At 38.2% G+C, this 12118-nt stretch overlaps 1 protein-coding gene across 1 annotated transcript in view; it reads right to left on the reverse strand.

The window, feature by feature from the left end:
* The window catches only part of asz1 (ankyrin repeat, SAM and basic leucine zipper domain containing 1), a 76360-nt gene that overhangs the window by 19329 nt on the left and 44913 nt on the right, over positions 1 to 12118 (reverse strand). The window contains exon 10 of the mRNA XM_072552681.1: positions 8087 to 8199. Coding sequence (XP_072408782.1) covers positions 8087 to 8199 — 113 coding nt within the window. The remainder of the gene's footprint in view (positions 1 to 8086; positions 8200 to 12118) is intronic.

Here is a 12118-nt window from a genome sequence, read left to right on the forward strand (position 1 = left end):
ATTGTATCCGTTGCTCCCGATGCGGTCTCCTCTACATTGGGAAGACTGGGCACCTCCTAGCAGAGAGCTTTAGGGAACATCTCTGGGACACCCACACCAATCAACCACACCGCCCCGTGGCCCAACATTTCAACTCCTCCTCCCACTCTGCCGAGGACATAGAGGTTCTGGGCCTCCTTCACCGCCGCTCCCTCACCACCAGACGCCTGGAGGAAGAACGCCTCATCTTCTGCCTCGGAACACTTCAACCCCAGGGTATCAATGTGGACTTCAACAGCTTCCTCATTTCCCCTTCCCCCATCTCACCCTAGTTCTAAACTTCCAGCTCAGTAACTGTCCCCATGACTTGTCCGGACTTGTCCTACCTGCCTATCTTCTTTTCCACCTATCCACTCCACCCTCTCCTCCTTGACCGATCACCTTCATCCCTTCCCCCACTCACCCATTGTACTCTATGCTACTTTCTCCCCACCCCCACCCTCCTCTAGCTTATCTCTCCACGCTTCAGGCTCACTGCCTTTATTCCTGATGAAGGGCTTTTGCCCGAAACTTTGATTTCGAAGCTACTTGGATGCTGCCTGAACTGCTGTGCTCTTCCAGCACCACTAATCCAGAATCTGGTTTCCAGCATCTGCAGTCATTGTTTTTACCCCTAAATACACAATGTGCCATTTCTTTAATGTTCATTAAATACAAGATTACAATCTGCCTTCACTTCATTTTACCACTCCCTCTTTCTTAGTTTAAAAAAATTTTCTAGCTAATAAATATCAGTCATCGATTTTAAAACTGAAGTTGATCCCAAACGAATCATGCAATTTGTGATTGTTTAAGTTGAACTAATAACTACGCACAAGGATTCTTGAAGAATGGCAGAACAGAAATGTTAAGGTTCTGAAGTTTTTAGTGGGCATGTTGACTGAATACCCTTGAATGTGGGGTGAAAAGCAATGCTGGAAAATCTTCAAATGATGGAGAATAATTACCCTTCTTGTCAAGTCATCAGAATTTTGTATGCCTCCCTCTAATGCTTAGTTAACAAAGATATTAACGGTGTTAATTGTCAAGCATATTCTTGAGTACATGGATTTCATGAAAGAGTCATAGAGTCATAGAGATGTACAGCATGGAAACAGACCCTTCAGTCCAACCCATCCATGCCAACCATTTATCCCAACCCAATCTAGTCCTACCTGCCAGCAACCAGCCCACTACTTCTTCTGGCAGCTCATTCCATACATGTATCACCCTCTGTGTGAAAAACTAGCCCCGTAGGTCTCTTTTATATCTTTCCCCTCCCACCCTAAATTTTTGCCCTCTAGTTCTGGACTCCCTAACCCCAGGAAAAAGACTGTCTATTTATCCTATCCATGCCCTTCATAATTTTATAAACTTCTATAAGGTCACTCCTCAGCCTCCAACGTTCAGCCTTTCCCTATAGCTCAAATCCTCCAATCCTGGCAACACCCTTGCAAATCTTTTCTGAACCCTTTCAAGTTTCACAACATCTTTCCGATAGGAAGGAGTCCAGAATTGCACGCAATATTCCAACAATGGCCTAACCAATGTCCTGTACAGCCGCAACATGACGTCCCAACTCCTGTACTCAATACTCTGAGCAATAAAGGAAAGCATACCAAACGCCTTCCTCACTATCCTATCTTCCTGTGACTCCACTTTCAAGGAGTTATGAACCATGCACTCCAAGGTCTCTTTGTTCAGCAACACTCCCTAGGACCTTACCATTAAGTGCATAAGCCCTGCTAAGATTTGCTTTCCCAAAATGCAGATCCTCACATTTATGTGAATTAAACTCCATCTGCCACTTCTCAGCCCATTGGCCCATCTGGTCAAGATCCTGTTGTAATCTGAGGTAACCCTCTTCGCTGTCCACCTCCAATTTTGGTGTCATCTGCAAACTTTGTAAATGAAATGGTACAGCAACATTTCAGATTAGTGGTCATGTATTTCTTTTTGTTGGCTTGGAACAAATAGAAATGGCTAAGATTTTGAAGTCATTTTGGAAGACTTTGTTCTTACATCATTTTGTCTGATACTACTGTTTACCTCTAACTCTGTCACTGTGACAACTAGGGTTTTGGTTAAGCTTTGAAAGCTCCTAGAGGGGTAGGAATAAATAAAGGAAGAAAGAAAATTCAGCAAGGTTACAAATCCTACATTAACTGTTGAGCAACCATCAATAACTGGTTATTAGCATTTAAATTTAGGAGTATATGATTTTTCAATTACTTCACTTCAATAATGCCTATTTGAAAGAGTTGTTGCATGGAAATCTATCATAGAAAGGAGGGGACATCAGGGAAATGTGTAGTAATAGTAAAACAGTAGACTCTGGGAACTGCCAAAACCTCTAAGAAGCCATCACCCAGTGTACCACATTCTTTAAGATAGAAGGGGTAAGAAAACAAGGCAAGAATAAGGAAAAAAAATTCAAGGAAATGATTTTTATAATTTAAATAATCCACATTTGATGTTTCAATTTAATGTAATTTTCTGATGCACTGAGCAAAAAGTTATGAAAAATAGAAGATTGTGATTGGTAACTTTATGCATTATGGATAAGTATACTTTTCTCATTATAATGAGTTACAAATTCTTGTTTTCAATCTCTGCTCATTTAAAATTACATAGAAATAGTCTAAAATACACTTCAATAGTATTTCTTTTAATTGGGATTTAAAAGCCAGGCATGGTTTACACCAGTCTGAAATTCCAATAAACCAAGTGATATTGGAAGGGAAAAATAAGTGACATGAGGCTTGCATGAGCAGATATAACAAAATGATTTTAGACTTACAAATTTCACTTGTGGAAATTGCCGTATTAGTGATAATGGTCTAATAATCTCTCAATAGCTTGACTGACTCTGCGGGTTCATCCATTTAAAGCAGAAAAAATACATGGTAAATTACGAAGCAGGGATTTCAGCAAACAATTGATTTCTGTGAAGGCAGTTTGCAGACCTACAGCAGTCTAATTCCAACAATGTCACAATATCTAGACCTTAAATGTGAACACTCAAAGACAAGTTACACATACAACACAAATGTTCATTTAACGTTAGTGGGTCAGGTTTTATTCACATCTCCGTTGTCATCACTCAGGTTGGTTGCCTCAAAAATATCTTAATTCCTAAAAAGGCTAACAGTTCTGCAGTTGAATATAGAGTACAAAAATATCTTAACAGCTGTCCAATATGCCTATTAATTTGCTATGATAGATGCTGGAATCAAATGTTTGAGGTGTTTTTGATGTCAGTTTGTTTCTTTCCTTTTTATACAGAATGACACATTATATAATGTACTTCCCAAAAATAGGTCGATTTTAAAATTTAAGTGATATTTAGATTTGGCTGTACACAGATTTCACCTTATTCTGGAACAACAAATTTTATTCAACTCATAACCAATACAGCATTTGCAGGCTATAGCTTCATTACTATTTGGAAAAAAAATCTAGCAATTTTGTTTCCATCTATTCATACAACTGACTCCATTGTTTATTTTACAGACAAAAGAATTTCTATTACAATTTCTATTAAATGTTTATGAAAATATTTTCATCATTAGGGCAACTTTTGCAATTCATTAGAAGTAATGATAAACTTGTAGATTACATTGTTTTTAAAATTTTGATGTTTTAATTTTCTTCATATGATTGGCAACATTACGATTTTATCTGTATTTGATGAATTTTTGATCTGACGATATAAAGATTAAGTAATGTACTCAATTGAAGATCCATGGTTTCTGAAACATCCCATCAGAATAGGATTCCAGCCTCTCCAATAATTTAACATTTCATAAATAATGATGATCTAACTGTGTATGTGTACCATGGAAAGTCCCAGAAAGATGGAAAGCCAAATTTTATTAAGAGACGCATATAAACACATCCTAGAAACAGACTGCAGAGTCAGATTCCGAAAATATACAGTGAAGGCTTTTTCCCATATACTGAACAACTTAAACGACAATTGCCAATTGGATTTGATGTATTGCAGTATTCTTACACCAAGTTTAATATTAAAAAGGCAATGCAGTTGAAAAAATAAAATAAAAACTTCATCTATCAAGCAACAGAATAAGTTTACTTAAAACTTTCCTTGTAACTTCAACCTGGAATATAGCTGATAAATATTTGGTAGTTAAGATAACTGAACAACAGATCTCTCCTTTTGGAGCACTTCAGGAAAACAAAACCACACTTTTGACACAAAAATGGAACAAACTACATCTTGTGCTCACAATTTACATTGCAAATTATGATAAACATTATCTTAGCAAAATGTTTTCATTCAAAACACTAATTTCAAAAGAACTTTGCCAGAGTTAAGGTGGTTAAGGTACTCAAATTGAATTAATTAAAGCATGGCTTATTTTGGAAGACAGGATAATGGTTGATCTCATTCCCTGTGTCATCCATAACCTAAATCCAAACTTTCTGACAATCTCAGGGACATTGTGAACCTAGGCATATTTGCAGAGAGGCAGAGGGAATTAAGGTTTTCAATACCTGTCTGCTTACGGGAAGGCCTTCCAAGGAGTAATTAATTACAATATTTGCTTGAAGAGCATCAATAATGTGAACCTTCTAAAAACTACATCAACACAATGACAATAATCATTTACTGATGAATGACCTCAATGGTTTCATGAATTCTTAGGTCATAACAAAAATGGAAACAAAAGTTTTTATTGCAAAATAATTCTCATGGTTAAAATAACAATCGTACATCTAAATGGATGTTTTAGCCTTTAGTATCTAGAAAATATTAATATCTTAGTGATATCAAATTCTTCACTTTAATTTTTACTTTTAAATTATTAAAGTTAGAGCAACTTTAATTTTATTTCATGTGACTTTTCAACAATTTGTGCACATTTTCCACATACTCCCTGCAGTTTGCTTAACTTTGCCCCAATAAGTAAGTTTTCAAGGTTTTTTTCTTGCCTTCAAAGTCAGTGTGCTACTTTCATCCATTAATATTAGAATCATTTAATATTTTTGTATTTTATAATGATTTTAAAATAATGCAGTGCTAATTCTGATCTGCAAGCCTTTGCAATTAGAAACACAAAATAGGAGGAGTAGGCAATCCTGTCTGCCATTGATTATGATCAAATCTGATCATTCTACTGTTCCAACTTTCTCCCACATCTTTTAATCTCTTTCATGCTATATCCAACTCCTCCGCGAAACCACACAAGGTTTGGTCTTGACTACTTTCTGCGGTAGCAAATTCCATAGGATCACAACTCTCTGGGTGAAAAAAAAACCTCCCCTCATCTCAGTCCTAAATGTTTACCCACATTCTTAGACTGTGACCCATGGTTCCAGAGTCCCTTGCCATCAGGAACATCTTTCCTATATCTACCCTGTATAGTTCCGTTAGAATTTTATAGGTTTCTGAGATTCTCCCTTAGTCTTCTGAACTCCAGCAAATAATTCTAATCAATTCAACCTCTTTACGTCAGTCCTGCCATCCTAGGAAACAGACTGGAAAACCTTCAATTTATAGCAAGTTTATTCTTCCCCAGACAACAAGACCAAAACTGCACACAATATTCCAGGTGTGGTTTCACCAAAGCCCTGTTTAAATGCAGAAAGACATTCCCGTTCCTGCACTCGAATCCTCTCACTATGAAGGTCAACGTGTTATTGCCTTCCTTACTGCTTGCTGCATCTACATGCTTACCTTCAGTTACATGTGCACAAGGACGCCCAGGTCTCGGTTACATTCCCCTTTCTCAACTTATAGCCATTTAGATAGTAGTTGGCTTTCTTGCTTAGGTTCTAGATTAGAGTGGTGCTGGAAAAGCACAGCAGTTCAGGCAGCATCCGAGAGCAGGAAAATCGATATTTCAGGCAAAAACCCTTCCTCAGGAATAGAGGCAGAGTGCCTGCAGGGTGGAGAGATAAATGAGAGGAGAGTGGGGGTGGGGAGAAAGTAGCATAGAGTACAGTAGGTGAATGGGTGGGGATGGAGGTGATAGGTCAGGGGAGGAGGGTGGAGTGGATAGGTGGAAAGGAAGATAGGCAGGTAGGACAGGTCACGGGGACAGTGCTGAGCTGCAAGTTTGGAACTGGGGTGAGGTGGGGGAAGGGGAAAATGAGGAAACTGGTGAAGTCCACATTGATGCCCTGGGGTTGAAGTGCTTCGAGGCAGAAGATGAGGCGTTCTCCCTCCAGGTGTCGGGTGGTGAGGGAGCAGCGGTGAAGGAGGCTCAGGACCTCCATGTCCTCGGCTGAGTGAGAGGGGGAGTTGAAATGTTGGGCCACAGGGCGGTGTGGTTGTCCCAGAGATGTTCCCTAAAGCACTCTGCTAGGAGGCATCTAGTCTCCCCAGTGTAGAGGAGACCACATCGGGAGACTGCATATTTATCCACATTTTACTGCAACTGCCATACATTTGCCCACCCACTCAGTTGGTCCAAATCACACTGCAGCACCTCTGCATCCTCCTCACCGCTTACCCTCCAACCTAGATTTGCGTCCTCTGCAAATTTGGATATATTACATTTGGATTCCACATCTTAACTCATTAATATATAATGAATATCTGGGATCCTGACATTGATTTCGATGATACGCCAGTCAGTACTCACATCAGGCTGACTGATTATAAATGTTATTTGAAGGAAAAAAGAAGTGGCAACTTTGTTTTTCAAGTTTAAGCTAAGTTAACCAAACGAATGATTACATTGCTATGATCTATACTCAATCAGAAGAAAATTATTATTGTTCTTTCTCTAAAGCAAGATCTAGAACAAGGGAAAATTAAATGGGTGAATTTGGGGAGAATGTAGGTCTCTATCAATTTAATACCATCAACACAGAATTGTCTGCTATCCAAAAATCTGGAGGCACTGTAGTGTCTCTACATCTGGGACAGAGCAAATCGGTCTCTTCCACCTTCCTCGTAAGCCTGATATCTTTAAGCTTCCTCTCACCCTCCTTGTTGTTTCCCATCTTCCTTGCATCCTCCCTCCTAGCTACCTTGCAGTTACCGTGTGTCAGCCCCCATCTTTCTTGCAGCCTCCCTGCCCCCCTGCTTTCCTTGCAGCATACCTTCCCTCATTTTCCATGCCCTTTCCTTTTCTCCCTCGTCCTTGTAGTCTACCTGAACCCACCAATAATCCAGGAGTCTCCACCTTCTCTTACCTTCCTTGCAGCCTCCAAGCTGCCTTTTACCATCCTTGGGTGGATGCTCTCCTGATGACTTCCTCACTGCCAGCACTTTTATACCTAACTATTTGCTGCCCCTCCAATCACTTACCTGGGTTTATTGCTGATAGGTTTACTGGTGAACCTATTAACTTCAAGAAATAGATAGAAATATAGCATGTGACTGGAGAGAAGGATCATCATTTCCCTTCGTTCAACTTTTGATGGCAATGTGTCTCAGAATGTCATCTCCTTGACTGACTTTTCCCAGGTGGATTCACCCATATTTTGTGAGCTGCATCATCAGCTATATCTACTCAATAATGGCAACTAAAGGTGCCTGAACTACTTCCTACAATAGCCTTAGTTATTCCCTGAAATTAAAAAAAGGAACTCGCTTTTGTATAAAATAACTTTCTTGGAACATCTTCAAGTGCTCATAAGCAATGACCTACTTATGAAGTTACTGTATGTAACGATATGTAAGAAACCATGGCAACTAGCTGCCCCACAAGCAAAAGAAGGCTATCTCATTTTTGTTTTAAGTAAGTGAAATGTTCATTAGTTTACCGGCAAAACATCCTGCTTTTTAAATTTCATTTTTAAAAAATCATATGCCATTGGATCCTTTAAGTACGTTTTCAGTTATTTGAATGTCCTAAAAGATGATACCTCAAACAATGCAGCACTTGCTATTGTGCCAGATTATCTTTTTAAAGTAACAGTAGCACAAAGATTGATGTTAAAATTAATGATAAACTGCAGAACTGTTCCAAAATATAATGTAGTTTGGCAACATGGCATTTTGTTTTTGCTTAAAACAGCCACTATGCAGTTAGAAAAACACTGGTTTTATCTTTTACTTTAAATTAATTATTCTTGTTATTATTTGTATTACCTGCAATCAAAATTGTCTAGTGAAGGTAACTGAGTAACTTGTAAGTCTTCTGGCTGCATTTCACAAACTGCTTCCAAAATTTTCCGTTGGTCATCAGGATCAGTGATCTTAATCTGCATTAAAAGTAAAATGTCTGTAATTTGCACTGAGTCCAGGAAAAATTTTGAATGACTATGCATTTTTTCACAGTTCTCTACAAATATACAACTGCCAAAGGAAGTGGAAAAGTCTGGTACAATTACAACATTTAAAAAGTATCTGGATGAATATATGATGAGAAAGGGTTTAGATGGATATGGGCCAAATGCTGGCAAATCGGACTAGATTTATTTAGGATATTTGTTTGGCATGGACGAGTTGGACCAAAGGGTCTGATTCCATTCTGTATATTTCTATGACTTGATGATTGACTATTAAATGTATTTTCACATTTCATAAGATTTTCTCAGGGCCATTGTACACATTGACAAATAATTTTGTAATTCATTTTATTGAAGAATATTACATACATATCAACTTTCAGTTATAATTAACTTCGCATGGTAAACAAATAAATGGCGTTTCTCGTAAAAATTAACTGTCAGGAAACTTGGTTCTGAGCGTCTTGTATTTAACCGTCTTTACTCTCCTTAGCATCTGCATTGGGAAGTGGATCAATCCTTGGTGATTTGAATCTTATTAGCTCTGCTTAATTTTTCTGATATCATTGCCTTCCTGTCCTCCCTAAAGGTCTCCATTCAAACAGACTTTCCCAACCATAATCATGGTCAACCCTTCAACATTATCATAAATTCGGACTCTGTTGCACTATGGCTACAGTGTGTTCTATCTCTAAGATGCACTGAAGCAACTCAATGTTTCTTCACCTACATCTCAAACAATAACACATAGATCACTGTCCAGCATCCCTAACCTTGTCCCCGCGTTAGAACCACACATTCTCCAGTCACACACCATCTTGATTTGGATATATGTAGCTTCTTTCATCATCACAGGATCAAAATGTTGGACTCTTCATTAAACAGCACTGTGAGAATATTTTCACTATAAAGAGCTCAGTGTTCAAGGGCAACTACTTTTTAAGGGCAACTACTTTTTGAAAGGTAACTAGAGAAAGACGGTAAATATGGAGGCATGTGTGCATGTCTACACTGGCTGAATAAATAAATTTGACTAGGCCATTGCTGATGACTTATTTAAATGCTTCACCATCCTTATGCCTTCACCCCCTTCCAACCAAAGACGCTGTGTCCACTAGGAAATAATTCTTCCATCACGGGGAAAAAAACATGCTTCCAAATTTTCATTTGCAGCAATGTTTCTGCAGTCACCCATTGGTTTGAACACTTCCACCACCATTGATGTTCATGTCTGCAACAAAAATCTTTACTATCTCCTTCTTTATTGCATCTCAAGTTGGGGCACAGCTTCATTCCTCAAATTCTTCATTCACTTTGCAAAGCTATCCACTCTTCCAGGAGAGGGAAGATAACAACTCAATTTCTCTTCTCTATTTATGAGCTCCTTCAATCCTCTTCCCCATCACTCTACTCTCATCCTCAACTACTGCCATCAGCATAGGTTCGTTTTCTAACTTGTTTTCTAGTTTGAGACAACTGTTTTCAGCTCCTGCTCTTCCATCCTGGCTTCTAAGATAAATCTATAACAGTCAGGAGAGTCATACAATAGGGAAACATACCCTTTGGTCCAACCAGACCCTGCCCATCATGTTTTCAAAACTCAACTAGTCCCACCTGCCTGCACTTGGCCCGTATCCCTCCAAACCGCTCTTATTCATGAGCTTATTCAAATTCTTTCAAATTCCAATAAATTCTCCAATTTAATTCGAGAATATCTGTCATTCTTATAAAAGGAATCCCAAGTGCAACAGAGACATCATAAGGAAAGTAATTAGGATGGTAGTGAAGACAATATATATAATAGTTTGATACAGAATTAGATACAGAGATACAAGGCATTTGGCACCTTGAAGCTAAATTTTCTCTTTCAGGAAAGAAAGACAAAAAAAATTCCGATCCAGGACAACTGTTAAGAGTTACTGTTTAAAGGTTCAGAATACAATGACAGTTAACCCAGTTTACAAAAGGTCCAAAAATTTAGAAAGGAGTAAGTGCAATTGAAGCTAAAAATATTATAGCCAAGTTTTCTAAAAGTCTGGTAAGTGGCAGTGTTGCTTAGAAATGTGATAAATATGAAGTCAAATGCTCTGTTATGTCTCAAATTAACTCAGGGCTAGATTTTCCTTTTGCTTTGACTCCAACTCCAATGTGAAAATCAAGGTTTAACTGTACAAGTTCACACCTGAAGAATGCTATGCGGTCATTTAAATGGGAAAGAATTATCTACCGTGACAGTGGAATGTTTGATCCTAGAATAAAATAGGATCATAGAATTATTATACAGTGCAGGAGAAGGCCATTCGGCCCATTATATGTATACTGACACATTACAGGATATCAGCAATACTGAGAGTTTCCACTTTGAAATACCAAAGTGAAATAATATTCAACAGCAGGGCTCTGCCAACTGCAAAGGTCAAAGAATGTTTAAATGATTATTCAAGTGAAATGGTTACTCAAACAAGTTATAGAGAGATTAATTCCTGTTTCACCTGCACACAAGGACACATTGTCATTCTGAATAAGATGTTGCTTGCTGTTCATTTTTAATGTACACATTAATCCTTGTTTTCTTTGCCCAAACTCTTGCCTGTTTTCTCCTCATCTCTCTCTTCTACCCTACTCCACCCTCCTCAAGCTCACCTCACCCATGATCCCATTCTTACTGATCATTAATCACCCAAAGTCTCTTAGTCACCATACTGGTTTACTTTGTAAGTAGCTTCCTCTCTTTAGATGTTGCACCCTTTATTTCAACACAATTGTGATCAGTTTGGTGGGCAAGTGGGAATGATTTGGGAAATATCAGAAACAACTTGAAGATGGCCTCAATTATATGGAGAAGGAAGGGACTGTTTTATTGTTGGAGACAGAGATAACAAAAGAAAGATCTTTCAGGAGACAATTGGCAACAGAGAAAAGTTAGTCTCCTAAAAGACCCAAGTACTGATTCTTCTGTCTCATTTGCTCAAAAATGGCTAAATCAAACAGGATTCATTTTCAGAACAAAACTATTTTTCAAAATTCGATACATCAATGCTGCTGTCTAAGTGCAAGTTGCCTTTTTATTTGTGCAACTAATGTAATTGTCACTTGCTCAGAAATTGTTCATTACCCACTCCTTGCCCAGGAGAAGTTGCCTTCTTGAACACTGCAGTCCTTCTAACAAAAGATCATCTACAATGCTACTGGGAGAGGAGTTCCAGGTTGTTGACCCAGCAACAGTGAAGGAATGGGGAGATAGTTCGAGTCTGGATGCTGTACTAAATGTATGGGGATGCAGAAACATTTTGACAGGGAGAAGATTTGCAGAAATTTCCTTTTGAAGATTAAGTAAGGTTCAGTATATGATAACTCTTTGGAAAGTATGAGCTCAGTTGAACAAATGGCTTTTTATGGTCAATTTTTCTGAAAACCTTACTGGTAAAATTGAAATGTGACAAGGAACATTCAAACACAAAATGAAACATACCACTCAGTGTGCTGAAAGCTTTGTTTTTCCAGTGATTTTTAGAATGGACACTGAAGTGAGAACAATTTTGTCTACTTGACTGTTGAATGAACATTATTTGTGGTATTAGAAACAGTATCAAGAAATCTTGTGAGCTTAATGATTCAATTATGTGTCAAATCAAACTGTAAAATTTTGGCTAGTTTATACGCTGTTAGCCACAATCAGACAGTTTAAATGACGCAAGGCAGTGTTTTCAGACCCAGATACAGAACTGTATACAGTTTCCAGCAAATGTTTGGTGAACAGAGTGCATAATGACAGGAAATTACTTGTGCTTATTTAAAATCTAATTCGACATTTAAAGTTATTGAGTGATAAGTTAATGCTCACAGATGTACAGGCAGACATCAAACTTATGAAATCCCCTTCCTATCGCCA

This window comes from Chiloscyllium punctatum, chromosome 32 (assembly GCF_047496795.1).
Source record: "Chiloscyllium punctatum isolate Juve2018m chromosome 32, sChiPun1.3, whole genome shotgun sequence".
Taxonomy (NCBI): Eukaryota; Metazoa; Chordata; class Chondrichthyes; order Orectolobiformes; family Hemiscylliidae; genus Chiloscyllium; species Chiloscyllium punctatum.